This window comes from Synchiropus splendidus, chromosome 17 (genome assembly GCF_027744825.2).
Source record: "Synchiropus splendidus isolate RoL2022-P1 chromosome 17, RoL_Sspl_1.0, whole genome shotgun sequence".
In the NCBI taxonomy this organism is placed as follows: Eukaryota; Metazoa; Chordata; class Actinopteri; order Syngnathiformes; family Callionymidae; genus Synchiropus; species Synchiropus splendidus.
In genome coordinates, this window is record NC_071350.1 from 5,392,819 (window position 1) to 5,417,651 (window position 24,833).

General features: G+C 41.3%; 1 protein-coding gene across 3 annotated transcripts; it reads left to right on the plus strand.

The window, feature by feature from the left end:
- Nucleotides 1-3,981: 3,981 nt before the first annotated feature.
- On the plus strand, nt 3,982-23,645 carry LOC128748530 (transmembrane protein 164). 3 transcript variants are annotated; one of them, XR_008412803.1, is made up of 7 exons: nt 3,982-4,688; nt 15,552-15,601; nt 18,044-18,110; nt 18,372-18,450; nt 18,861-19,276; nt 19,421-19,521; nt 22,554-22,573. XR_008412803.1 is itself a non-coding variant. In XM_053847396.1 (6 exons), exons 1-6 carry the CDS (start codon nt 4,251-4,253, stop codon nt 22,758-22,760), a joined length of 942 nt encoding a protein of 313 aa, XP_053703371.1. In that variant the 5' UTR covers nt 3,982-4,250; the 3' UTR covers nt 22,761-23,645. The 3 variants fall into 3 exon arrangements, 1 of the variants encoding a protein (XP_053703371.1); XR_008412802.1 differs by having other exon boundaries at nt 18,861-19,521; nt 22,554-22,610; XM_053847396.1 differs by lacking the exon at nt 18,861-19,276 and having other exon boundaries at nt 22,554-23,645.
- The last annotated feature ends 1,188 nt before the right edge of the window (nt 23,646-24,833 follow it).

Below are 24,833 nucleotides of genomic sequence, written 5' to 3' on the forward strand. Positions count from 1 at the left end.
CTTTTTATGCTTTCTATTTTTGATTTATATTCAAAGTATATCTGTATGAGCAACACACATCGGTGCAGTTCTGCATGTCATACTCCCATCTGATGAATTGCCTTCCTTGAACTTGAACACCCATCTCCGCAGGTTGGAAAAATATCATTTTTCACTTCTCCCCCTGTAATATCTCATGTGTTTTTGTTTTCAGTCCTGCATTTGAATGCATCAAATATTTTGTGTTATTTTTAATTTGTGTTATTTAATTAGCACACAGTTCAACATTTCATAAATGGCACTTAACAAACTCTGTTACTCTAGCTACTCGGTGTGGTAATAAAAAAATAAAATAAAACTGCTTACGATTTTATTGAGGCTGAAGGTTAAAAAACGGGAAGGCTTGGGACAAGGGGCAACGAAGAGACAGCCAAGAGAGCAACACAACAAGGTTGCTGTGCCAACAAGTAGGGACAAGCCAAATGAAGCGTGGTGTCAGAGCTTGTACTGAGCCAAAGTTCACATCTAATCCAACAGAAGACATCCTGTGAACAGTTTCATTTGAAGAGCTGCATTGCTTCTCAATATATGCGTGAATCTTTCACCAGTGTGTTGTCAGTTAACAGAGTTCGTCGGCAGTCTCTCTTTTCTATCAGTATATATAGTCTTCCCACAGAGGGGAAATTCAACAAGTGGTTTTTAACCACTGTTTGGTGGGTCGGACTGAGGTCCCAAAAGAGGGTTGCAAGGCCAGTGAAATGTGAAGCTCAAACTTGGCATTTCTTTGTTTACGTTTCTTAATATAAACTATATAATATAATAAATAAATATTTAGGTCAAAAGTCAGACCAGTTGAGAACCAATGTTGAAGAAGATGTTTTCCTGTAGTGATGACTTTTCATCAAAAACCGTCCTCATTTTCAGACTCCAGTACATGGTATACTCTCGAATCTTTGACAATTCTTGTCCTGAAACCTCCCGTCGTTTTTCGCCAAGCGCACATGCTACCTCACTCTGAACAGTTTCATGCACATCGTCGATCTGTTCTTCATCATAGAGCATCTGAATTGGAGGTATGATGCCTGATGGTATGATTCCTGATCTAAAAACATTCATCGAGAATTCATCATTAGATTCAGAGAAGATAACATATCTGCTATGCCTTCCCTGTACACTGGGTGTCAGTGGTGATACCGGGTGAAAGGAGGTCGCGTGGATCAGGAGGTTTCATTGGTCATCTCTGATGACAAGGGCTGCAGTGGATGGAAGTTAAGAGTCGGAAACAAAGAGCAAGCTGATTCCCTGGGCTGGTATCAAATCCACGTTCTGAATTGGGATCATTCCTGCCGGCAACTAGTGAAGAAAAATCTTGCCTTGTTGTGGGAGTGCAGGCGCCAGCATTCACTTGCTCACTGGGAAATGGAGACTGTGCAAAGGTGAAAGGAACAGGCACTATGACAAGCATGGAAAACTGGCTGGAATGATGACCTGCGTTGTGAGTGTCAGTGCACCCTAAGTGGTTGCCAGGGAGAGGACCAGTGCTTCCAACTGCCGATAGTCATTTTATTATTTCATGACTGTCATAAGTGTTTTTTTCAGCTATAAATCAACCATGAATGTACCAGACCAAAATAAACCAGCTACCAAAGTGACCGTTGCTCAAACAAACATGGAAGAACTTGAATGTCACAACAAATTAAATTTTGCTTTTCTGAATGAATCATATCAATGTCTTGATTAAAAACTCTTCTTCTACTACTGATCTAAAGAATTGATGTATTGCTTTTCTGCATTGTGTAGATTTGGTTTAAAAAGCGCCAAAGGCTGAATATCAAGTTTGGTACATTCATCTAAAGCACACCTCATGCTATGTTTTGTCATTTTGTATTTATGAACTATTTCACTTGCTTGTTATATAAAATAAACACAACAAAATTTCACTTTCCAATATTTTTTTGAGAGAAACATACTAATACAGTAGTATCGTTCATATATTAAAATGAAGAATGGTATTTTCTGCGTTAATAGCTGAACTCACCAGGGACCTCATTCTTTCAAACTGTTCCACTTTGACAGTTTATTCTTGAGCAGTTCAGGCAAGCAGCTCATTCCTCATCCCTCAGGATCAAGTGCTGGGAGGCCAGTTGATCTTTAGCCCTCTTTTTCATCTCTCCAGCTCCAGATAGCGGAGACTGGCCTGCAGCCAACATTGGCTCTCTAAACTGTGTCGGACTGTTTTCCCCACTGGACTGAGTGAACTCCCGGCGTTGCAGTTTAAAGATGGTAGAAACACGATCTTCTCATTTTTCTATTTAGAAAGTGATGGAGAACACTGTGGGTTTTCTAATCCAAAGTCAGTGGAGGAGTTTCAAGATGCACAGCAGAAGTCCCTCGGGCAGTGTCTTTGGAATCTGTCAAGATAATGACAGTTTTTTTCTGCCCACTGAAACATTCTTTTTTATGACATGAACAAACTTGTTCTGCTTTGCTGTTCAGCAGCATACAGTGTCTGGGATGCTGTAAAAGACTTAAACGCTGATGACTTTATGAGTGTCAGGTATAAAATATATGCATTTCCTAGGACGTAATAATGAAGGTTTAACATTTTCAAGATCAATCTCTTTTTCTCCTCCTTCATCATCTCCATGAATGTAAATGGTTTTCGGTGATTATTATACAAACAAAGAGGCGTAAAGATCCACGTTTCCCCAACACAATAGATTATATTGGTTAACAAAATAAAATTAATTGATTTAATTCATTTAAAAATAAGTCAAATGCATCACGTTTTTGAAGAACAGAGCTGTGCCAAAAAAAATAATGTTGAGCAATCTTGAAAGTGGGCTGTTTTTATTTCAATTATCGAGATATTTTCAGACACGCATATTCATTTCTCACAAATGACCTGATGGTGGCACTATGGCTTTATCAAAGGAGCACTGTATTTGTTTCAAACATTGAGAAGCATGTCATATCTGCCATTAAGAAGTAACATTCACGGCCATATCTTTTTGTGATAAAGTGAAAAGCATCGGCGGAGACAACTGCGTTGAAGCAATGAAGAGCCGAATGGAAACAGGAACTCAAAAACGAGGAGGCTTTGAAATTGACTTTTAGACCGTGATATTGACATCAGTCAGGGCGTTCAAGACTGTGTAAATAGCCATTTAAAACTAAGGAAAAACTGTTTCAAATTCTGTTTAAATCCAATTCGTTTTCCACGCACATTTCCTGGTATAGGATGAATGCGGTATATATCGTGTTCGATCCTTTGTAGATAGTTAACACAAGATTACAATCGGGTAAAGCTTTGACGAAGAAAAGCTAATGAGAACGAAACTGACTCAAAAACTCAAATGTGAGACGTCATTGCCAACATTTAGTGTTGTCGTTCAAAACTGATTGACGACACTGAAATATAGGGCAAAAATTTAAACTCACTTAGCTTTTCAATAAATATGGTCAACCCATATTTATTTAAATGCCGTCCTGCAAAGCAAAATAAATAAAAATCAACCCCAATAGACGCGTTCGTGCAAGCAAAATTACTTATGTGGCAGATGTCCCACATTATTGAACGCACCATTGCCAAGCGTGGCGTGTGTGTTAAGTTGAGTAACTTTCCCTCAGTTTGGACTGCTAGGTATTACAAGCGTAAACCTTTTTCTTTGTCGTTCACGGTTAAGACAGATGCATCGCTTTTAAATACAAATTAATGTCAATTAGAATATATTTCATTATTTAAATGGAATAAAACCTTTTTTAATGAGTGCGTACATAATATGTTGCCCAAATAATCTGATGGACGGCAAAAAAAAATAAATTAATCAGCTTTTGACCAAATTCGTTAATTTATGGAGGAACCCATTTATTTCTCCATATAGTCATTTATGTCCTTAAAATATTGGGGGTTACGCAATTTGTCGACGTGATTCTGCATCTGCCTGTGAGTCTCAGCACGGGGATTCACGAGCTCTTTATAATCGAGGTTTGCCCAGTAGCCAAACTAGCTAACTATCCGGTGTGCGAGGCTAGCGCCGCCGACCGAGCCAGCCTCCCGCCTGCTGTAACCAGCGACACGTCAGTACCTCCTTTTCGATGATGCCGGCGAGAGAATGCACGTTTGCAGAGCAGCCATCAGCAGCAGCAGCCACAGTTAACGCTGTGGGCTAAGTTCCTCATCCGCCTGCGGAGGAGGTGGCTTGAGCGGCTAGCGTGAAACAGAAGATACATGTCTACCTCTCTGCTGCAGAAGGGAAAGCTCGCAGTTCATGTTTCGCCAAGAAGTCAGTGTGACGTCTTTAATTGCACCTTGTACGTATCTGTTCCAGTACGAGAAGAGGAATATGTCCAGATATAACATTTATAGCCTGTTAGACTGGGTGTACGGTGGGGTGGACCCGAAGTTTGAGGGCAACGGGGGCCCCGAGTGTGCCGCCTTCCTCTCCCCTCGGCAGCGCATCGCAGAGTCGTTTGTCATCCTCATCGTGTCGGTGCTGGAGATTGTGTTGGCGCTCAAGAATATACACATCTCGAAAGAACTCAAGGGCGTGGGAAAGGACTTCACCAAACTGAAGGAGGACAGTCTGGGCAAAAACTTGTTGCTCGTTGCCCTTTGTATGACATTTGGAGTGGAGGTGGGCTTCAAGTTCGCTACAAAGACTGTGATATACCTGTTGAACCCCTGCCATGTCATCACCATGGTCCAGGTAACACACACACACACACACACACACACACGCATTCAACCACTTGGAGTGTTAGTTTTATAATGTTTGAACCACAAACGTATAGACTTAGTGTTTAACTCCTGCCGGCTTTGTGTTTACGGAAATTCGTGTGCCTGCTCAGTCTTTGCTTCCCAGTTCAAGTCTGAGCTAAAGGTCGTAACTGATGGTGTACGTCTAAATTATGCTACTTATTCATTTTTCCATTTGTGATTTTATGTCATAGTAAAGACATATCATCCCCAAACCGCCTGCCTTAATATCAAATAACAATTTTGAATTTCAACTGTAGTACAATAAAGCTGGTAGAATAGATGGGGGATATAGCATTTGATCAATCCCCTATGATATGAATGAAATCACTGTTTCATATTCCTCAGACACTTTTTTAAAGCGTGAAACTGATAATATCTTGAAGAGTCACAGACACCAATCTCAACCATGGCTTCACCACAATAATATGTTGAGAAACTTGCAACATTTCTGGACAAAGTCTATATTATTTTGGTGTGATATATATATATATATATATATATATATATATATATATATATATATATATATATATATATATATATATATATATATAACATTTCTGTTATAACAAATGTTGCAAGTTTCTCAACATATTAGTGTGGTGAAGCCATGGTTGAGATTGGTGTCTGTGACTCTTCAAGATATTATCAGTTTCACAGTTTAAAAAAGTGTCTGAGGAATATGAAACAGTGATTTCATTCATTAACAGTAATACTTATGTCTTAAATCCCTTGCAGAAGAGCGAGAAATCCGTATTTAGGATTTAATAGTGTCATCTTATAAGTTCCAGCTTCCTTGTTTACATACTTTCTTTTAGAAAGGTACATCTGGTATGTTTTTTTTGTGGCAAGACTGGTCTTGGTTGGTCTTGGTTAAAAAGCCATATGGTTGTGATCAACCACTGTGATTGGTCGAGTGGGCTGCTGAGCGACATTAGAGCTGGGTGATGGTGCATGTTGAGAAAATCACAAAATATTTTTTCATATAGTTCCATATTAATGAATCTCGTTTTTTTTTTTTTTTTAAACATTCGTGGTGCAGCCTGCCTTGACCCACATGCGCATTAGCAGTGATCAAGGTCTGTCATGTCTGATTCCAGAGGATCTAATCTCTCCGAGAAGTAGCAGGCAGACGAGTGACCCTCATCAATATAACCCAGGGGTCGGCAAACCAAAATTTTGCAAGAGCCATATCGGACCCAAAAAACAAATATGTCAGGAGCCGCAAAAATTTAAAAGCCTTATAGTGAAGGCAACACATGCTGTATGTATCTATATTAGCTATATTAGCCGACTATCAAAATAACTAAGTTGGCTACAAATGTTATTAAATGTTTATTTTCCCTACAGTGCATCCTGTATACCGAATGCAATTGAACAGAGAAAGTCGTGGACAGCTAAAACACAGTCATCATACCTGTGTGTCGCGGTGTACCATCTTGGTACTGAGTTGGGAAAGTCCGCCGAAGAACACCTTTGACTACTCAAATGTTTGCCTCCATCCAAACCGCAAGCAAGCTGTTTACTCAAAGGATGCTACCTGCTACCAACTGGAAGTGTTCACAGAGTGTTTCCAGCTCGATTTATCATGTAAAGACGTAATACTTTAACTATCACGTTTTTACGTGAAACTGATGCGTCTTGTTTTTACATGATGCTGGGCGATCACGTTATTACATAATACGGAAATATCATGTAATTACATGATATGAGTTTCATGAAATTACTTTTTTTTTTTTTTTGCGTTATTTCTTTAAAAATGGCAGCTCTACACTGCCGTAGAAACCATACTATATATGTGTATTTTTTTTTTTTCTCCCCCATCTTTTTCCAAAAAATCTCCAGGGAGCCACTAGGGCAGTGCTAAAGAAAAAAAATGCAGCTCTAGAGCCGCGGGTTGCTGACCCCTCATATAACCTGCTTTTAAACACAAAGGCGTCCTTCAGTAATTTGGAAGGGGAAAACGGTATATTTTTTGTGCACATTTGTGGGCTGTCGAAATGTTTCAGGTGATAGAACTAGTTTGTTGCGCTGCTTTCGGTCACCGCTATTTTTGTGAAGCGCATACAACAAAAAAATCAGTTGAAAGTGCAGACTCCACACCGACAGTACGCTCTGCACTCAGGTTCACACTCTCCACGTTACGTGTGCGAGTGTCTGTCTCAGTCAATGTGGCCCTTCCCAGGTTTTCAGCTGTCATTGAACAGCAGACTTGAAAGTACGTTTGTGGTTGGCTGCCTCAGCCAGTTTTTAATTTTTCATATCACGATATAGATACAATAGAACTATATTGTTCAGCCCCAGACCTTTAGCTAGGATTTTGAAACGGGTGTCCTAAGCCCCGCCTGCAGCCCATAACCACGCCCCCAATCCATTCCCCTCCGGACACGCAATGACGATTTAGCAGCTTACTGTAAAAGAAGCTGTAAACATCTATTTGTCAAAAAAAAGGTGTTTTCAATAAAAACTAAATAAGCATCAAATAAATGTTAACACAGATTAACCCAGCGACTGCGTTGCCAAAATTATACTTTCGGATGCAGGGGTCTCCTGAGCAGTTGTTACTTGGATGACCCTGATTAATTGAAAAAAATACACTAAACTAAAAAAAACTAGACATTTTTGCAATGATTTTTTACATCATTACAATCTGCCATGTCTACAGTTTAGTTCATCTTCTTTCCTGATTAAATAAATAAACACTACACTGTATCTGAATGTAGTCCGTCTTGACTGACCAAGCTGTGTGTTACTCCTTCCTGTGTTTTCCCTCTTTGTAAAGAGTAGTTTCCCAGATGACGATGTAGCCATGTAGATGTTAGTTTTGGATGTTCTGCAAAATCATTGCTTTGATTTCCTGATGGTGAAATAACTTGACAGTATGACATCTTTTATTCTAGTTGCCATAACGCTATTCTGCCATGATAATGTAAAGTTGTTTCCTCATTCCTCACTTACTCAATGGACTTTGATGCAGGAAGCACGAACAACTATGATCCGCAATCGAAGTCCTCCAGAGTCCTCACAACTGTCACATGCCGGTGTTACACTGTGGTTTTAGCTGGAGCCATGAGGCTCACGTCAGGCTTTTAGCTAGGATTTTGAAATGGGGAGTCCAAAGCCCTGGTCCTGCCCACAACTTTTTATAAAAACAAACCTGAGTCAAATAATCCTTATCAGAGATGAACTCAGTAGCTGCTGCTACAGTAACACTTTAAGATGCAGGCCTCCTGGGCAGTTGTTTTGCTTGACTGGCCCTTATTAATAACAAAAAAAAAGTTTAGTGCCAATTCTATTCATAAGCATCAGTTGAAGGGAGTGCTTTAATCATGGCTCATAGTTCATGGCTGCAAAGGAGTGGTAAACAGGTTTTCCAATGAATGTCATTTTTAGAGAGCTGAGTGCACATAAGTTGCCATAATTGGATGCTTTCCCGTTGAGGAAAATAGAGTAATTGTCAATGTTCATAATTAAAAAAAAAAAAAAAAAAGGAAAAATGCTTTAAAACAGGACATATGTGTACTGCCACATCACGAACGGCAAGGAAACCTGCTGCCCAGTATGTAGGGCATATTAGTTGTAACTCCAGTCTGGGACCAGTGTGACCATTGCACTTGGAAATGTGAATCCACTGTGTCTGGTGAAGAGCCAGGTTGTCTATCTGACTTTGGGTTGACTAGCTACTTTTGAAACCATGAAAGTCATGCTGTTGTGATCGACACTGATTCAAACACTGATGTCTCACCATGTACTTAACCGCAATGATGGTAAACTCCGCCCTTTGTAGTGGGTGAATATTCCGTACTCTCACCTGGATCATAGTGTGGATTATATATCTTGTATGACGGACACTGTTTGAACACAGTGTTTAAAGATAAACTACTGTTATACTGTGTTCAGGGGAGGAGTGGAGCGCTCTGTTGCACTGCACTCTGCATCACAGGTCAGAATGTGAGCAACATGCAATTTAGGCATATGGCTGTAATCGTATTATGAAGTCCATCTTGTTTACATTACCATGGAAAGCCATAATGTAAATCAAATTGTATTTTGGGTTTATTGCAAGGCCTAACCTGAGATGTGAAGAGTATTCTAGGCTGGGTAACTACGGGTCTTTTGTGAAGTTATGAATGGTTAGAATATTGAAATTTAGATTTTTCCCCACTGTGGGACAAATAAAGAATGGTGGTATAACTACCATCTGACAAGATCAACGGACGCTCAAGATCAATTGACGCTTTCAGCTACGTTTCTGGTGCAGCTGAAGACACTTCAGATGTCTTGTGCAGCAAGAGATATACCAACTCTGAGTGTGAACAAGCAACCGGTGAAACGAAACGAAACATAATACCCGAGCACAGTACCTGACAGGCTACATATTGGCCTTGAATGGGCATGAGATCTCGATATACATTGTGAGACACATGAACCATTTTTACTCTTTGGTTATGTCTGAGTTTAACACAGTGCTGAGAAAAGCATGTTATATTTTCTCAAAACCTATGTATAGTAAATATTTATTTCACTAGGGATGCTCCGATCAGGGTTTTCGATTCCGATCAGGGTTTTCGATTCCGATGAGCCAGAGTGCCGATCACCATCGGTCACTGATACCGACCACGTGGATTGACAATGAATTTGTAATCAAAATGATGAGACCTCCTGAGTACACTATGTGAAAGCATCAAACATGAAATCATTTTAATTCAGACATGTTTTAATGTACCTCTTCAAGAAGACAAAAAAATAGAAAAAAAACTTGTGTGCAGCAGCTATTCCGTGAAAAGGACAACTCAAAAACATTTAATTTGATGTGAGACGTCGCAGTTTATTGAATCTCTTGAGACTTTGCTATGTCCGTGAAATATTTACATATTGGCCGCTTGTAGCAGGACTCTGAAACAGAGAGCACTGTATTTATGAAAGTTCCACTCCGGATAGTTTCAGATTCAGGTGGCTAACAAACGTTGCACCCGACTACAAAATGGCAGTGGTTTCCATCTCTGCATAAACGACACCTGAAAAAGGCTGCTCATCTAACTCTGTGATTTATTTCTTGGGCAATTAGCTTAGCGTTCCGAATGTCGCACTCAGACTGGCGGGTGTTGCTAAGCATCAGCAGCGCTAACAGCCTGCTGCTTAGGAACGAGCAGTCTGACTTTCATGAGCCCAGAAAACTCTCTGCACTCCGTCAAGCATGTTTAATTTGAAGGTACTTCCCTGCACAGCATTGTCCCGTGCATGTGTTGCAGGATGCCAACTTTCCATGATGGATTGAAAGAACTTTCACAGCCGACACGCTACTGCCCAGTGAGCAGCTAGTAGGGAGGAGCAGACGCACCACAACCACTTTAGATTACAAAACTGGTTGAAATTATTGGAGTTCAGAGTGACTGATAATTGATGACATGCCAGGTCTTTTTGCCATGCTGGTACAAATCTACCCAATCCCTGTCAGACTGATCATTTTATCTGCTCAAGTGAGTCCCAGGAGTCCGAGCGAAGATCCATAAACTCATAAATCCTGTGTTTTAATCAAGCTGCTAGCAGAAGGAAGTAAAGCTAGTCTGAAGATGCAAGTGAAGTGCTGTTTTGAAATAACACGTGAATACGCCCTCGTGTACAGCAATGTTTTTATCCATGTAGTGCAACATTACTATTCTGTACAACGTGTTACCAACTAATGTGTTGTAATGTATGGAAAAAATCCACTTTTTATTCACTATATTAATAAGACACTGAACTGTTTAGCACCCAGACCTAGCTCGATCAAAATTTTCTGCCATGATAATAACTGAATGTATCAATGTGTTTCCTTGTGCCATAATCATTAAACATGATCATAAACATAAACATGAAAACACTTTCTCTCACTTAGAACACATTTTCCGATAAAAACATTAATGAAAACATATGGAACCTTTTCTGAACACCTACTGTAACACACGCATATTAGTAACAAAATCATACTGAAAATCAGTTTTTCTAAGCTGCAGGGTGGACAAACTTGTTTTTTCAGTGTTATAGTATTATAATATTAATCTGGTGAGTCAAAATTGTCATCATTATCATCGACTACAAATAACCATTTTATTTCATTCATACATATAATACGTTTTCTGAGCCTCAAAAATCTATTTCAGCCCTATGTTCTTTTAGTGGTTGGTTTCCTGCCTGTATGTGTCCAGCGTCACCAGGACATGTTTTAGCCATTTTTTTAACAGCCACCTAAATGAGCCTAAATGAATTAGATGATCTGCGAAACGTTCGGCAAAATAATCTTTAGTCATGGATTTAAATTTGTTTTTTAATAAGATTCTTCTTTATTCTCTAACAGCACTATCTTCCAGTATTGATGATATTTACTAGGGCAGTGCCGACTGAGATTCTCATCTTATGAGACAGGCGGTTGTTGAGGTTCTGTATAAGGCTGCAACATAAACTGTCAATGTCAAAATCTGTGCGTCGATGTGTTGTGTTCTTGCTTGCCAGGATTTTGAAACTGTGGCAGAGCACAGCCCCTACCCGACCCCCGGGCCGGGATGCCAGACTTGAGTTCTGCAGAGTTTCTGCCACACTAATTTTTTTGTGGCAGAAACTCTGGAGAGCTGAACGTTTAATTGTTTCTGTGCTGCCTTCACTTCTCAAAGGGCCTTTTTGAAATCCACTCAAGTCATATATGATGCAGCTCCTGGGCACACCTCTCAGCAAGTTGCTTCTGTGGAGATGGTCATGGTCACTAGTGGCCATTGCACATCGGTCATCATAGCAGTCCTAGATCCTCTATTCAGAAAAATGACATTTCTGAGTGGAGAGATTTACTGTTCAAAATGATGTCCAAGTTCTCTCCCTCCAGTCAACCCAAGGGGTTCGACACGCTGTTGGGAAGAGATTCCTCAACAGGAGTGACAACGATACCATTGAACCATTGAGTTCTGTTTATATGAATAACCAACATAACATTTGTGGTTATCAAAATATTTCTTTTAATCTGGTGTACCATGGCAGGTGCTGATGTACTTTGAGGGCAGCCTTCGGAGGGAATTTTACTGCCACTTGCACTTCCATGTTTAACCTTTTACCTCAAAAACTATATAAAGACTGATATAGAAAAACTTGGGATTATGTGTCATTATTTTAATAGATGCAACCCAAATACGTTGCTGTCATGGGTGAGATGATTTTACCAACTAATTTTTAGCAAAAATCCAAAATAGGTGTTCAAAATAATCGCAATTAGTTGACTAATCGAAAAACGATTACCTCAGTGCAAATCCAGACATGTTAAATATCTTGCTGTCTACCACAGAGTTGGATTTGCACAGCGGCTGCTTGTAAATATAAATATTGGCACTTATTATTGCATTATGTATAAGCCACAACAAAAAGCACAGTTCACATAAAACATAACAATTTAAGCCAGAGCATCAATTTAACAGTAAACAGCGCATTTCTTTCTTTGTTTTCAACATTTTTCAACTCCGTCAGAATGATTGTTGTGTCACATTTTTGGCTTATTAATTTGATATTTCTTGTTGGGTTCTAAGGCAAGAAATGGATGAAAAAATGCATTGTTTTTGGTCCTGTATCTGGTTTAAATCAGCACAGTTTACACTTGCATCTCCGTCTGGTCAGGTCTACAATAGTGTCTTTTTCTCCCTCTCCTAATTACATTTTTTTCATATTTCCCCCCTTAGTGCCTTCATTCTCTGTCACATCACTCTTCTCAGTCACATCACTCTTTTCAGTCTGGTCTCTGTCATGCTGTGTGCATGTTTCTGGGGGCATGCATGCCCAGTCAAATCGGGCGGGTGTAAGAGCCAATGGGGCGTGTGGAAAAGAAACTACTGATGCAAGCAACTTTTGAGAAAAATCTGGCCCAAAATCGCTCACAAGATATGGCAACATTTCTGACGTCATTCTCGCTGAGCAAGGCTGCTGCTTTCTATCTCCTCCTTCATTTTTCTGATGGAGCAGATGTGCGTTTCTGCCCCCCAATAGGTCCCAAATAGATATTTGGACAGCTCAGTCTGACAGGCTTCCTCCTGTGAGGCAGGTTTTACTTTAACTAGAAATATTGTCACAGTGAAATCGTGTAATGCCCCTTATGGGATCAATTGATTTTCAGTCATTCCAGTATGATGGACTGGGATTAGTTATATGTCAAGGGATTTGAATTTGTCTGCAATTCCGTGATGATGCTTATAATGCATCTTGTCAACTTGAAAGCAGGGTCATTTTTGACACCCATAACAGGATGTTTGCCAAAGGTCGGAGTCATCCAAACAGGATGCAGTGTCCAAGCTGTCATCCTGTTGAAACTCTTAATAGTCATGTCAGGGAAGTACTGTTTATATATTTGGTCAAACGACATTCAGTTTCTTGCACTTGACCAGCGACTTATTAATGTTGCGATGAAACCTGTTTTTTTGTCATTATCTATTTTCCTTCTTTGCAACAAGGTGATAAAACTTCAATGTTTTTACGCTTTACCACTTTCACTTTTCATTTTTGACTTTTCACTTCATATTTTTCAGTTGTCCTTTTGACAAAATAGTTGCTGCAATCTGCAAGGATATATATATATATATATATATATATATATATATATATATATATATATATATATATATATATATAATGGTTCATGTTTTCACATCATGTACATAGATGGTCTTGTCATTTTGATTCCACATTCATTGTCATTCTATGTGATCGGTATCAGTGATCGGCAGCAAAAACCCTGATTCCCAACCACAAGTCTTTATCAGCACCTCAAACAGCATGTGTTTTGTGCTGCAACTTTGTTTTGTCATGGTCTATTTGTGCAATAAACTTCATAAAAATGTGGCAGATAATCCTGATATCAGTTATTAGCTAAAAAACAAAACGTGATTCCTATTTTCTCCCGAATGGTGCAGGACTAGGATAATCCCTGAACTCTGGAGTCATTTTTGCTGTTAGACATCTAGTATTTGAAATTCTTTTCATTTTTGGTTGCATTTATGGAAGATTTGAGTCGTTTTCCAGCCAGTGTGCTGCAGCACCCATGAAGGGGTTGACAATCTGCCAAAGTGAAGAGATTATATGGATCATTTTGGTGACCTGCTATGACTTAGAGAACTACAGGGCTGCAGGTTCCTTGTCTGGAGGCATAACGCATAACATGACGCTTCACTTCAAACCTTTATTAAAGCTCGTCGGCAAGTTTCCCTCTTTGTTAAATTGTGATATGAGTGTGATATGCTATCGCCTTCCCTTTTCTGGAGACATTTGTTAACTAAATTAATTTTCTGCAAATAGCATAGCAACATCGCCGAGTGTCTATTGCTATAAGAATTTTGGCAAAGCACAATTGCACTGTGGATTAGGTTCCTTTGGTGTTTTTTTTTTTTTCAATAAATGAAGTGTTCCTTGGCTGAAGGTCCAATAACGCTGGATTAGAGACAGCTCTTCAATTACAAAGACAAATCCTTACCAGCTACTAGGTAGCCGTAGCAGTCTTTTCTTGTAATTCTATAAAGACTCATGCCTGTCAGGCAAATAAAACAACTGGTGCAGTCTGCTGGGAGAGTTCTGAGGTTGCTCTCCTCATTCAGCAGGTTGTTCTAATATTGTCAGGACAACCTGCTTGCAGGAATGTTGAGCACTGACCTGCGACATCTTTTGTTGCTTGTTAGTTCTCCGCTCTGTATGGATGAAGGAAAGTTTGTAATTCAAAGTTCCGAACTTCCATAAGTGACAAATGTGAAATGGATTCACCAGAAACAACATATGTGACCGCTGAAAACGTCAAACCATGTATGCTTCCAATATCTGACTTATGAAGAGAAAGTGTGAAAAATAAAAACAAAACTCTGGAAAATACACTACAGGTTATGAAGCTGCATTCCCGCTTGCTGAGTAGAACTGCAGCTGCAGACCCAGCCACAATGGCAGGCGACACTTCACCGTCCAGGAAAATTGAATTGCAGTTTTGAACGTGTGGGCCCCAAGTCCGTCATTGTGGGTTCTCTTGCCATCAACCTTGGTGACAACAACTGGATGGACTAGCTACTGGCGCCAGTCTGGAATCGGTGTGTCATGCAATCCCTTGGAAAGCCATGGCGTTAGCTCGCTGAATGAGGGAACGATTCCATCATTCCTTTCTGCCAACTGTACAGTGCTGGTCTTTGGCTGGACCCATGGTTCATTGTTCGGCATTTTTATTTCCATTATTTTTTTATAAGTATATTACATTTTTTTGGTGTTGACGTTCTCTTGTTTCTACCGTGTTGATTGTGTTGTCGCTTTGTCTTTGTTTACTGTTCTGTCTTGAATGTTGTTAATGCTGCCATATATCTCAATTGTTGGGCAGAATAAAAGCAGTCTAATTTATCTTATGTCCCAAAAATAGATTCCACACTAAAATGAAAGATCAAACTACATGAACTGTTCTTTCAAGTCTGTCTGCAAAATGTCCTGTCACAGAACCTGTAGAAGTGTCAAGCCATGTGCTTTTGTGAAGTTTCTCATCAGGATTTTCCTACATTGGACAAACAACTTCGTGTACAAATGTATGTGGACCTTGACATTCCATCTTGTTAGAGAAATAATTTGCTAATCCTAATAAGTGAGGATAAACAGGGCATCTTTCCACTTATTATAAAACCAGAGTTTCTTGATGAAATGTAAGCCCCATTTCAATGTTTGTGTTCACTTTTCTTGTGCAACATTACTACAGCCTTTAACAAATTCCTCACTGCTTCTCACTTTGAATGCTGACTTTCACTCCATATTGACTGAGAATATAATTTTCGTCTCTCACCAGATCTTCCTGCTGGCCTGCCCTCCATGCAAAATGGCTATGGTTGTGTTCAGGTGAGTGTCGCGCTGTTGTTGAATTGCACTGCGTATCCACTCACAACTGCCTGTTTATCATAGTTGTTTTGTGTGCTCTATTAACATCTTGAACAATCTAACTTGTCAACTGTGAACAAGATTTTCTGGCTACTGTTGGACAAAATGCCATATGCAAGTAACATCTGACTTACGACTAGGGTCGATTCCGACCAAGCGCCTTAAGTCGGATTGGACATAAGTCGAATGTATACTTGTATATGTTAATAATGCTACAAAACTGTAATGGAACAAAGCAAAAATGTCATCATTCTAAGTTTTGTTGCTCTTCCTGATGGACCTAAAACTGGAAATGTCAGATCTGAGTCAAGAAAAAAGGTTGTCCCTTTTTGTAGTGTTGTAAACGCCCATGTTTCCACCGCATGTTTATGATTCACATGTTGGTGCATCAGTGAGCACATCTTCTGTCCCATTGTAAAGGCCAAAGTACAAAAGCGTTTTGCCATCTGCACCGATAAAGGACTTTGAAAAGCATAGTTATTAGCACACACTGAGATGGAACCACTTGTTTTGCTCCAGAGTTTGACCTTACTTCAGACTGATGGATGGGTGGGAGAGACGGACCACACTGCCATTAGCCAGCGATCATATTGGATTAGTGATTCGGCACATCGCCACCGAGTCTGTGTGCACCGAGTTAATCATGTGGGTGTGGCCAGCTTCAATGGATATTCATCGTGGCTCCAGTGTCCATCAAAAGAGCTGCACATTTTTGAATGGGCCCTTCGACATTTTGCCTGTCCATTTGGGGAGCGATTCAGAAACTATATAGTGGGATATATCATATTCCTGGTATTTTCTGTGGCGATGTTGGTCTGCCAGTGGAAGATTATTTGTTGACCAAAATGAAAAATTACTTGACTGCCATCATCTGTCCACTTTTATCTCGAAAGGTAGATAAACTGTGCGTACTTCCACCAACCCTGTCTAAGCTCAGTATCATTGTTCTACTCTTATTTTGTGTTTAACGTTTCATTTGCAATGATCTCACACAGACAGCAGATGGCAGTAGCACTGCAGAGTTCCTACACACTCATGCTAAACCCGATTTATGGGAGGGAAGCAACTGAAATGTGAGGAGTGGGGGAGTGTTTCAGTCCAGATTTTATGGTAATGTTTTCAGAGAGGGACAGTTTACTAACAACAAGAAGTCATGATTTGACATCATCCATGGCCCCCTGGCCAGTAAATGTAGTGTAGATGCAGGGACAGTTGACTGGCCACTGGCCATCGGGGTCAGTAACAGCTGACACGTATGCAGTGCACTCAAACTGCACCATGGTGTGGAGAACAGTTTGGAAGATGTAAGTGGATTAAGGTTTTCATGTGCTTGCTTGGATGTTTGATATCCTCGTCTACCATCTGAAACTGCTGCAGCCTCGACTAGCTGAGAGAAACTTCACACCAAGTGAAGCCACGTTTACACAGCGACGGTGTCGTTCATTGCCTTGGCCAGAGTTGGGTGGTTATCGTCGTAGTAGTCTGTTCACTGAGTGGTACTGGAGGCGGAATCGCATGGAAGATGATTTATGTCAGTGATTTGATCGTATGTTGTGTATTATTATTATCTCTGTGCTTAAACCAGAGCTGGTTGTCTGACCAGAAGTTCCCGTCGTCCTATTTCATGTCAATGCGGAAAGGATAGAATGTTCCTAAAGTATCCAAACAAGCCTTTAGAACACCACCAAAATCAAATCGCTTCAACGTTTACCCATTTCCAACCAACCCTGAACCCTCTGGGAGTTACTCTTCACAGTCAAACAAACAAACGAATGAACAGTGACCTAATACAGAGCCTCCACGATTGGCGAAGGGAAAATTCACGGTGAACTAGCCTCACTGAGTATTCGTAAGGCCTCTGACATGTCTGTGCATTCTGTATACTCTGTGCCATAGAACATGCTACAGCTTATACTGCTTCTTTGTTTACTTGAAGCAGCAGTGGTGGGGTGTGTAGCTGTTTAGTCAAACTGGTGAAGTTTATTTAATATATTAAGATTTTCTTATTCAGTACCAACTATTGGCTCAATGACTCTCTCCTGTGTTGTGCAGTTCTGTCTGTAAATTACATGCTCATTTGCTGTGGTTAGTTCATCTTTCTAGGCCCCATTTAACCGTAATTTAAGAAAATAAGGGTTGTTGTAAATCCTTAACTGTCAGAGTGGCAGCTGAGTAATCTGAACTGATGCTGTTGTAACGCTTCTGCTGCAAGTGTTGCACTGGATGTCACAAGAGGTTGAAGATGGGGCTTGGACCAGCATCAGAAGTGAGAGACGTCTGTGCTCATCTGGCTGGAATATGTCGACCATGAAGAAAATCAAGAAACCATCACAGTCATATACCACCCCACGTGAAATGCCTTAGTTTACTGTTTGTAGTTGATGAGTTCTGTCGTGTGTGCAGGCTGCAGGTCCACATGTTAAATGGTGCCCTGCTGGCGCTGATGTTCCCTGTTGTCAACACCAGACTGGTAAGTATTCAAGTGCAATTGATCAGTGTGCACAGTAAAGACTGGGTTTACAAGGATTGCATTCACACCAACTAAGCAAGGTGCTTTCTTTTTTGCTAAAGTCCCATTGTGTGATCAAAACCTTGAGGTTTGCTCTGTAAACATTTCCATGTTAACTGAACCTGAGAGACAACAACCCTTCCCCTCAGTTCACTTCCTCATATGCCCAGAAGCAGAATACCATTGTGTGATCCAAAGCTAAATCAAATCCTTATTCCTCAGCTGCCATTTGAGAGAGAGGTCTACTACATCCAGCACTCCATGCTCTACTTGGTGCCTCTTTACCTTTTCAGGAAGGGAGGTAGGTGTCCACAGTCATCATCTCATCACCGCGGCTGATCCATCTGTGTCTCTGACCGCACTTAAACATGATTTATTTCTGGCATTCGTGACAGTGCACAACCTACTCAGACTCAATCCCACACAACTTCAGAGGGTACAGTACTTGCAGATTTATTGCTTTTGTCAAATGATCTGCTCTTCTGATCCTCTGCAAATAAACTCGCCTTCTGCTCAAGATTTGGTTTTTGTTTGTCTGCGACACATGCATTGAGATTTGTTAATACACTTCCACTTCATATCGTCTGCAAATTGACATTCGTGACTGAGCCACACCTCCCATGAAACAATATCTGTATTTTGGTCAAGGCATTTATTTTGCATTATTTTGAAAGTTCACCTGGTGCTGTGTGTGTGGTTTTGTTTATGGAGTGTTCGCTGTGGAGGTGGCCCAACAGCCCAGACCCAAGACCATTGGACCGGGTGTGTGCGTGCACACAGACGTGGCTGACAGAATCCACCCCTCTCCATCTACACGAAAGCTCAATTGGGTCCTTTTTTCTGATATGTGTGTTTATACAGAGCGTTCTTATTGTGTTTCATGTAGCTGTGGTTTTGTTTTCAAGAAGCTTCCATTCAGTGTGCTTCAACCATGTTTCAGAAGATGAACAAATCCTTTCCATAGTCCAACCATGTGTAGGAGCAAGAGAGAGTTGTGTTACGGAGAGGCCTCGTATTGTTCTCCAGAAACCCAGCACAAAGAAATATCGACTCTTCAGGCTAAACCATTATAATTGTAGAGCGGTTGATGCGTCCTCTGGGATGATGCTCACAGATTCCTGCTGCCGGTAAACTAGACGAACCAGTTTGAAACCACATCCTTCTGGGTTCTCTGTTCTGCCTCTGTATTGTTGACGGTGATTTCTCACAAGCGCACTGAAAGGCTCATGACGTCAAGTGTTTGTTATAGCGCTCCATGTTTCTGCACACAGGCGTGTACAAGCCAGAACCTCTGGGGGACATGTGGTGGGCCCTGCTCTCCAACGGCATCCTGTTTGTCTACCATTTCCTCTTCCTGCAAATTCTGGGGCTGGTAAGACAGAGACACCTGCTGGTCATGTATAAAGTTGCGCACTACTCTTGACTGTTGGTGGGATTTAGATTACATTACACGACCTAAGACATGGAAAAGTCATATATATATATATATATATATATATATATATATATATATATATATATATATATATGCTTGTTAATATTGATGTCTTTTTCTTGGCACGTCCCAAAAGACAGTTTTGGTTGCTTTACCACAGATATTTTAAAGACCCAAGAATAATGTGTACTTCCGCAGTAAGTTTCTTCCCACATGCATGAAGCAGCTGAGTTGCAGCTGATGGCTTTTGCACGTTGTTTTCAAAACATGCGCGTGCCATGTTGAAGCTCACTGTAACTACTGTCCCTGCTAGGCTGTTTTACACTGCGTGCCTGTAGCACACACACACTCACCGGGTCACTGTGTACCGGAGTCAGGGTGAGAGAAAGGACTGTTGATCTCTCACTTTTTAACAAGACCTAGAAATCGCCTGCTTCCCAGCCGTGGGTGTGGACTGCAGCTGTTGCCAGCTCTCCTGAGCCCCTGCCAAACCATTTATTCTGCCATGATTCAGTCTTTTGACTGAGCCTGTTCCAGAGCCTGGTCACACACCACAGTGACATCTTCAAGCAGCGTCAGTGGTTGTGTCGGTTGCGCTGGCGGGAGCAGCATGTGTCAGCTGATTTCACAAGTGTTTATTGGTCAGGATCCAAGCCCAAATCCTGGGGGTATCTGTTGAGCCACACGTCTCCTCCGACATGGCACCTACAATCTGATCTGGACTCATGGTGAAGTCCATGTCAGGTGTGTGTGCTCTCCTCCAGGAAGTGTGGCAGAGGCTTCTGTGAAGTCAGCCCTGAGAGAAACTGCAGTAATGAGAGTTGCAGTTGAAGGTTGTACAACAACTGAGTAAACATAGAAGTGTCTCACCTCAAGTCTGAGCAAAGAAACTTGGTCATGTGTAAGAGCTCCTGGTGAGCACTAAATCACAACAACTTTCATTAGCAAGAATTGAGTCACTGCTGTCACACTTCACTCCTGAGATTCACTTACAGTAGAATTCAATTAGAAAAAAACTGATCAAGATAATAGAACTGTAATGAAGCATGTACAGTAGGGATCAAAATTAGAGAACAGTCTGAAAACTATTGAACAATTCTGGAATAATCTCAACTGCTCAACAGTCCAATTTTTCCCCACCGACAACTGAGACATTCCAACACAAAACTGTCTTTTGCAGAAAACACACTGATGAAAATGTAAAAAAAACACGCACAAACACAATTTTCTGAATGTCACAAAGGTCCACAGTGAGAAGGAAGTGTTCTGGTGTCTTCCTTGGCCATGGCTTTGTCACCAAGGATCTTCCAGAGGTTCTCTACTGAGATCAGGCCAATGTTTTCAGCTTCACCCATTTTGCTGTGTGGCATAGAACATTGTCTGCCATGAACACTGCGGGTTTTCAGTCCCGCTGCTCTTGAACCTGGAGTCACTGACCTGACTGTGTTCAGCTGGTGAGCAGTTCCAGCTGCAGTGTGGAAAGGATTGCCCAGTGAGATCCTCCACAGTACAATCCTGTCCTACCTTGTATTTGTCTTTCATGGACGACCATCCTTCTGGGGCACTTGAACGAGTTTGTGAAGTTGTAGAGCTTCAGTGTTCTTCTAATCACGGATTTGGAATGGCCAACTGTTCTTGCCATGGCTGATCAGGTCATTCCTGAAGCCTTCATCTGGACAACCTGCTGCCAGAGACGTTCATTCACTTTAGAACAGACCACCATCTGTGAAACTGGGAGCTGCCAGTCAAATGGAGTTGACAGGTGATCAAGGTTTATAGCACCAGGTGCTTCTGCAAACTATTATTTTTAAAATTATTTATTAAAATGCCTTAGTTACTTCTCTGGACTGTTGAGCAGTGAAGAAGAAATTTCAGAATTGTTCAATAGTTTTTAGATTGTTCTCTGATTTTGATCTCCACTGTATAAACTCACTTGAGAACCACATTTTGAGTTATTTATATTTTTGAAACACTTCAAAACCCTAGATCTCAATCAACCAAAAGCATATGGAGTGATCACTACTTGTATTTTTGACCACCTGTGGCTCAAATCTGTCACTCTTATTTTGAAATGCTACGTCAACTGAAGTCCACAACGCCCTCATCCAGTCACACTGTGAAACATGTGGAGGCCTTTTCCACAGTACTGCTATCTTAGTTGACTGCTTCTTTGCAACCGCTTGTTGCGCTCGCTTCTGCCCCCATCAGTAGGGGAGGTGGTCCCGCACTGGCAAGCGTGATAGTCGTGTGGTTTCATGAAACAGTGACCACAGTGCTCAGCGAGGGGCGTTCACACCTGTGAGATCTCATTGAAATAGTGATTTGAGAGCAGAGAGTGCCACCTGGTTGGCTTTGAGGACACTGTCTTGTGAAACCTCATTACTTGTGATGGGTAGATGAGGTTTCATGACGCAGTATTGCAGGGTTGGTGAAACAGTGTAGTAATTTTCAGAGGCCACTAGATGGCGTTCTTGGTTCTTGGAAATGATGTGGGGTTCCATTGAAGTAGGTGTTCAAGTCCAAACATTTTACAGCAGACAGCGCCATCTGGTGGCCTCTGAGAATCAGGACACTGTTTCATGAAACCTCATCAACCCTTCAATGCAGTGTCATGAAACCTCATCTACCCATCACTTGGTGAACCACATGAAAAGGCTTTTTTTTTGGCTGGACTTGGAATGATATTTTTCAGAATTCTTTGGGAGGCATTTTCTCAATTTTGATGTTTCTTGTTTTTGAGGAAGCACAGGGTTGATAATAAAATTCCAAATTTCAAGATTGAGAATTGACAGTATTTCACAAATCTGATGAATTTTCCATCTGTACACATCACGTGGATGTTTTAGTAACAGTGGCTCCCGATTTGAGGCAAGTCACTGCTGGGATGATGAAGGGAGGCTTGTATGTATAAGTCCAGCAGCAGTTCACTCCCCTTGAGACTCAGCTGTGTTCCCCTTCTGCTTGTCCAGGCCACCGAGGTCAACCTCAACAACATGCTGTGTCCGGCCGTTTCCGACCCCTTCTACGGACCGTGGTACAGAGTGTGGGCGACAGGCCACCAGACCCTGCTGACACTCATCCACGGGAAGATCCTCACTCTTCTGTCGCAGCACACGGGCGCAGTTTTGGGATTCACTCTGGACACGCTCCGACTGCGCAGCAAGAAAGTGGTCTGACTGTCCACAGCCATGCACTCAGAACCGGCCTTCCACTCCACTCCTTTTTTTATTTTAAACCAGCCTTTTATTGCCACTTTTAAGACATTTACACGTAGAGCAGAGCAATGGGGCTCCCACCTGTCTGTATTTTAATGTTGTAGTCTGCTTCTGAACACTTGCATGAACTATTGCACTAGATGCGTCCAGCGGCAGGTGGGGTAGAGCCTCGCAGGATCTTCTTCTCTTGCTGCCTTTCTATTTAAGAAGAATCAGTACAAGTCACTGTAAAAGCCGTCACTCCTGATCTGTTGATGTTTTGCTGTCAGTCTGTTCCATGACACACAAGCCACTGAGTGTTGCTGTCACTGTGTGTCGCCCTCCAAAATGATTCTTGTTTTGCTTGTCAAGCGTTGCCACGAGCGAATGTCAAATTGTGTCTGTTTGGCTCCACTTTTCTTTCCAGCCATTAAAGCCATTCCAGTTTTGTACACTTTGGTCTGACTGTTCGTGTTGACCAGAGAGAAGCGTGTGTTGTAAACAGGAGGAAATGTTTAGACACAGCCAGAGAAGCCAGTTGCATCAGGATTCTTGTGGTTTTAGACACAAACTCTTGATGGGTGAGTTCCATGTCATGTTTCTGCTGGAAAGTGTTCATGAAACGTGTGTGTGTGGAGGTTCATTTGAAGCGCGAGAAGTGGCATAGTAGCATCGACTATTTCAGAAGGAAAGGGAAACATTTTTTATTTGTGTGTGTATGTGCTCTGTGTTGTCAATAAAAGTGACACGTCCTCATCGGCTGGTGTTGCTTCCTTTCTCTGACCTGTGCGGAGGCTTCAGACTCTAATCCGGAGAGTTTGGGAAGCCAGTGTCGTGGTGTGCACCACGTCATCTACTCCAGTGATTTGTGACCATAGGGCCGGGGCTCATGCTTGGCCCGCAAGCGCCCACTAGAGGGCCACTAGAAGTTGTTTTTTTTTTTTCACACCTCTGGGCCACGAGATGCTCAGTTTCAATACATTAGCCACATATGGTGGCAGTAGTGTGTCTCTGAATTGACTTGACAACTGCAACTCTGATAGTTTCCAACTATGGAGAAGTTCTTGAAAGAGAAAAGAATGATAAAGTGATGCTGCCCCCACCAAAGTAAACACTGTTCATAAAAGCACCTATTGAAGTTTTTAAAATTAACTAGAACATTTGACGGTAATATTTTCATGTACACTTCACGGTACTTTTATCTTCTTTGGAGTTTAAAATATATTTAGACATGGTTTTATTATATTTATTTTATTCAGAATCTTATTCAGTTTTTCCCATTTTCTCAACAGTCTGCATCAAGGGTATTTTATGTTAGTAAATTTGATGAAAATGACTTGCACCTGCTGGTTGAACTTTTCAAACATACATGGCCCTGTGAACATACATGGCAGTGTCCTCGTCTGCCACTGTTCCAGCAGGTCGCGTCTTGTGAAGACATGGTTGGCTCGATTCAGAGCGAGGCTGGAGCAGTCGGGTGTGTCGAAGCTTAATAGCGCCATCTGGTAGATGTAATGCGTCACTACAGGGAACAGCGTTTTATGGAACTTGTGAAGGTTCCTTTATGTAGTTGACTAAATTCATCTTCCATCTGTGACACATTTGGACAACCGTCCACGTGTGACCCAGTGATGCAGGTGGGACGTGGTGCGAAAAGTCAAGGTGCTGTTTTAAAGGCAGAATTCAGCGTGGACGAGTTTGTTGCTTCTCAGAACAAAATTAGGAAACAACTCTCAAACTACATTATGACTTTTCAGAAAGCGACGACGTCATCAAGCTGTACGAGATTCTTCAGGAAACAGACATCTACTGCCCTCTGTTGGATGAAAATAGAAACAACTTGCGCTCGGTCTTCTGGTCCGTCACCGCACGTTAAAATCGGGTTTTTGTGGATGGGCTTCTGTATGAACGTCGCTCTAATCCAATGAAAATAAAGTGGAAATGACCAACTTATTTTCCGCAGAAAATGGGTGGGTTCCAGGAGACCCGCGCGGGTATTTGTTTTTGGGTTATTCATTTATAACAATTTTTTACTATTTTGTTTTATTGATTATT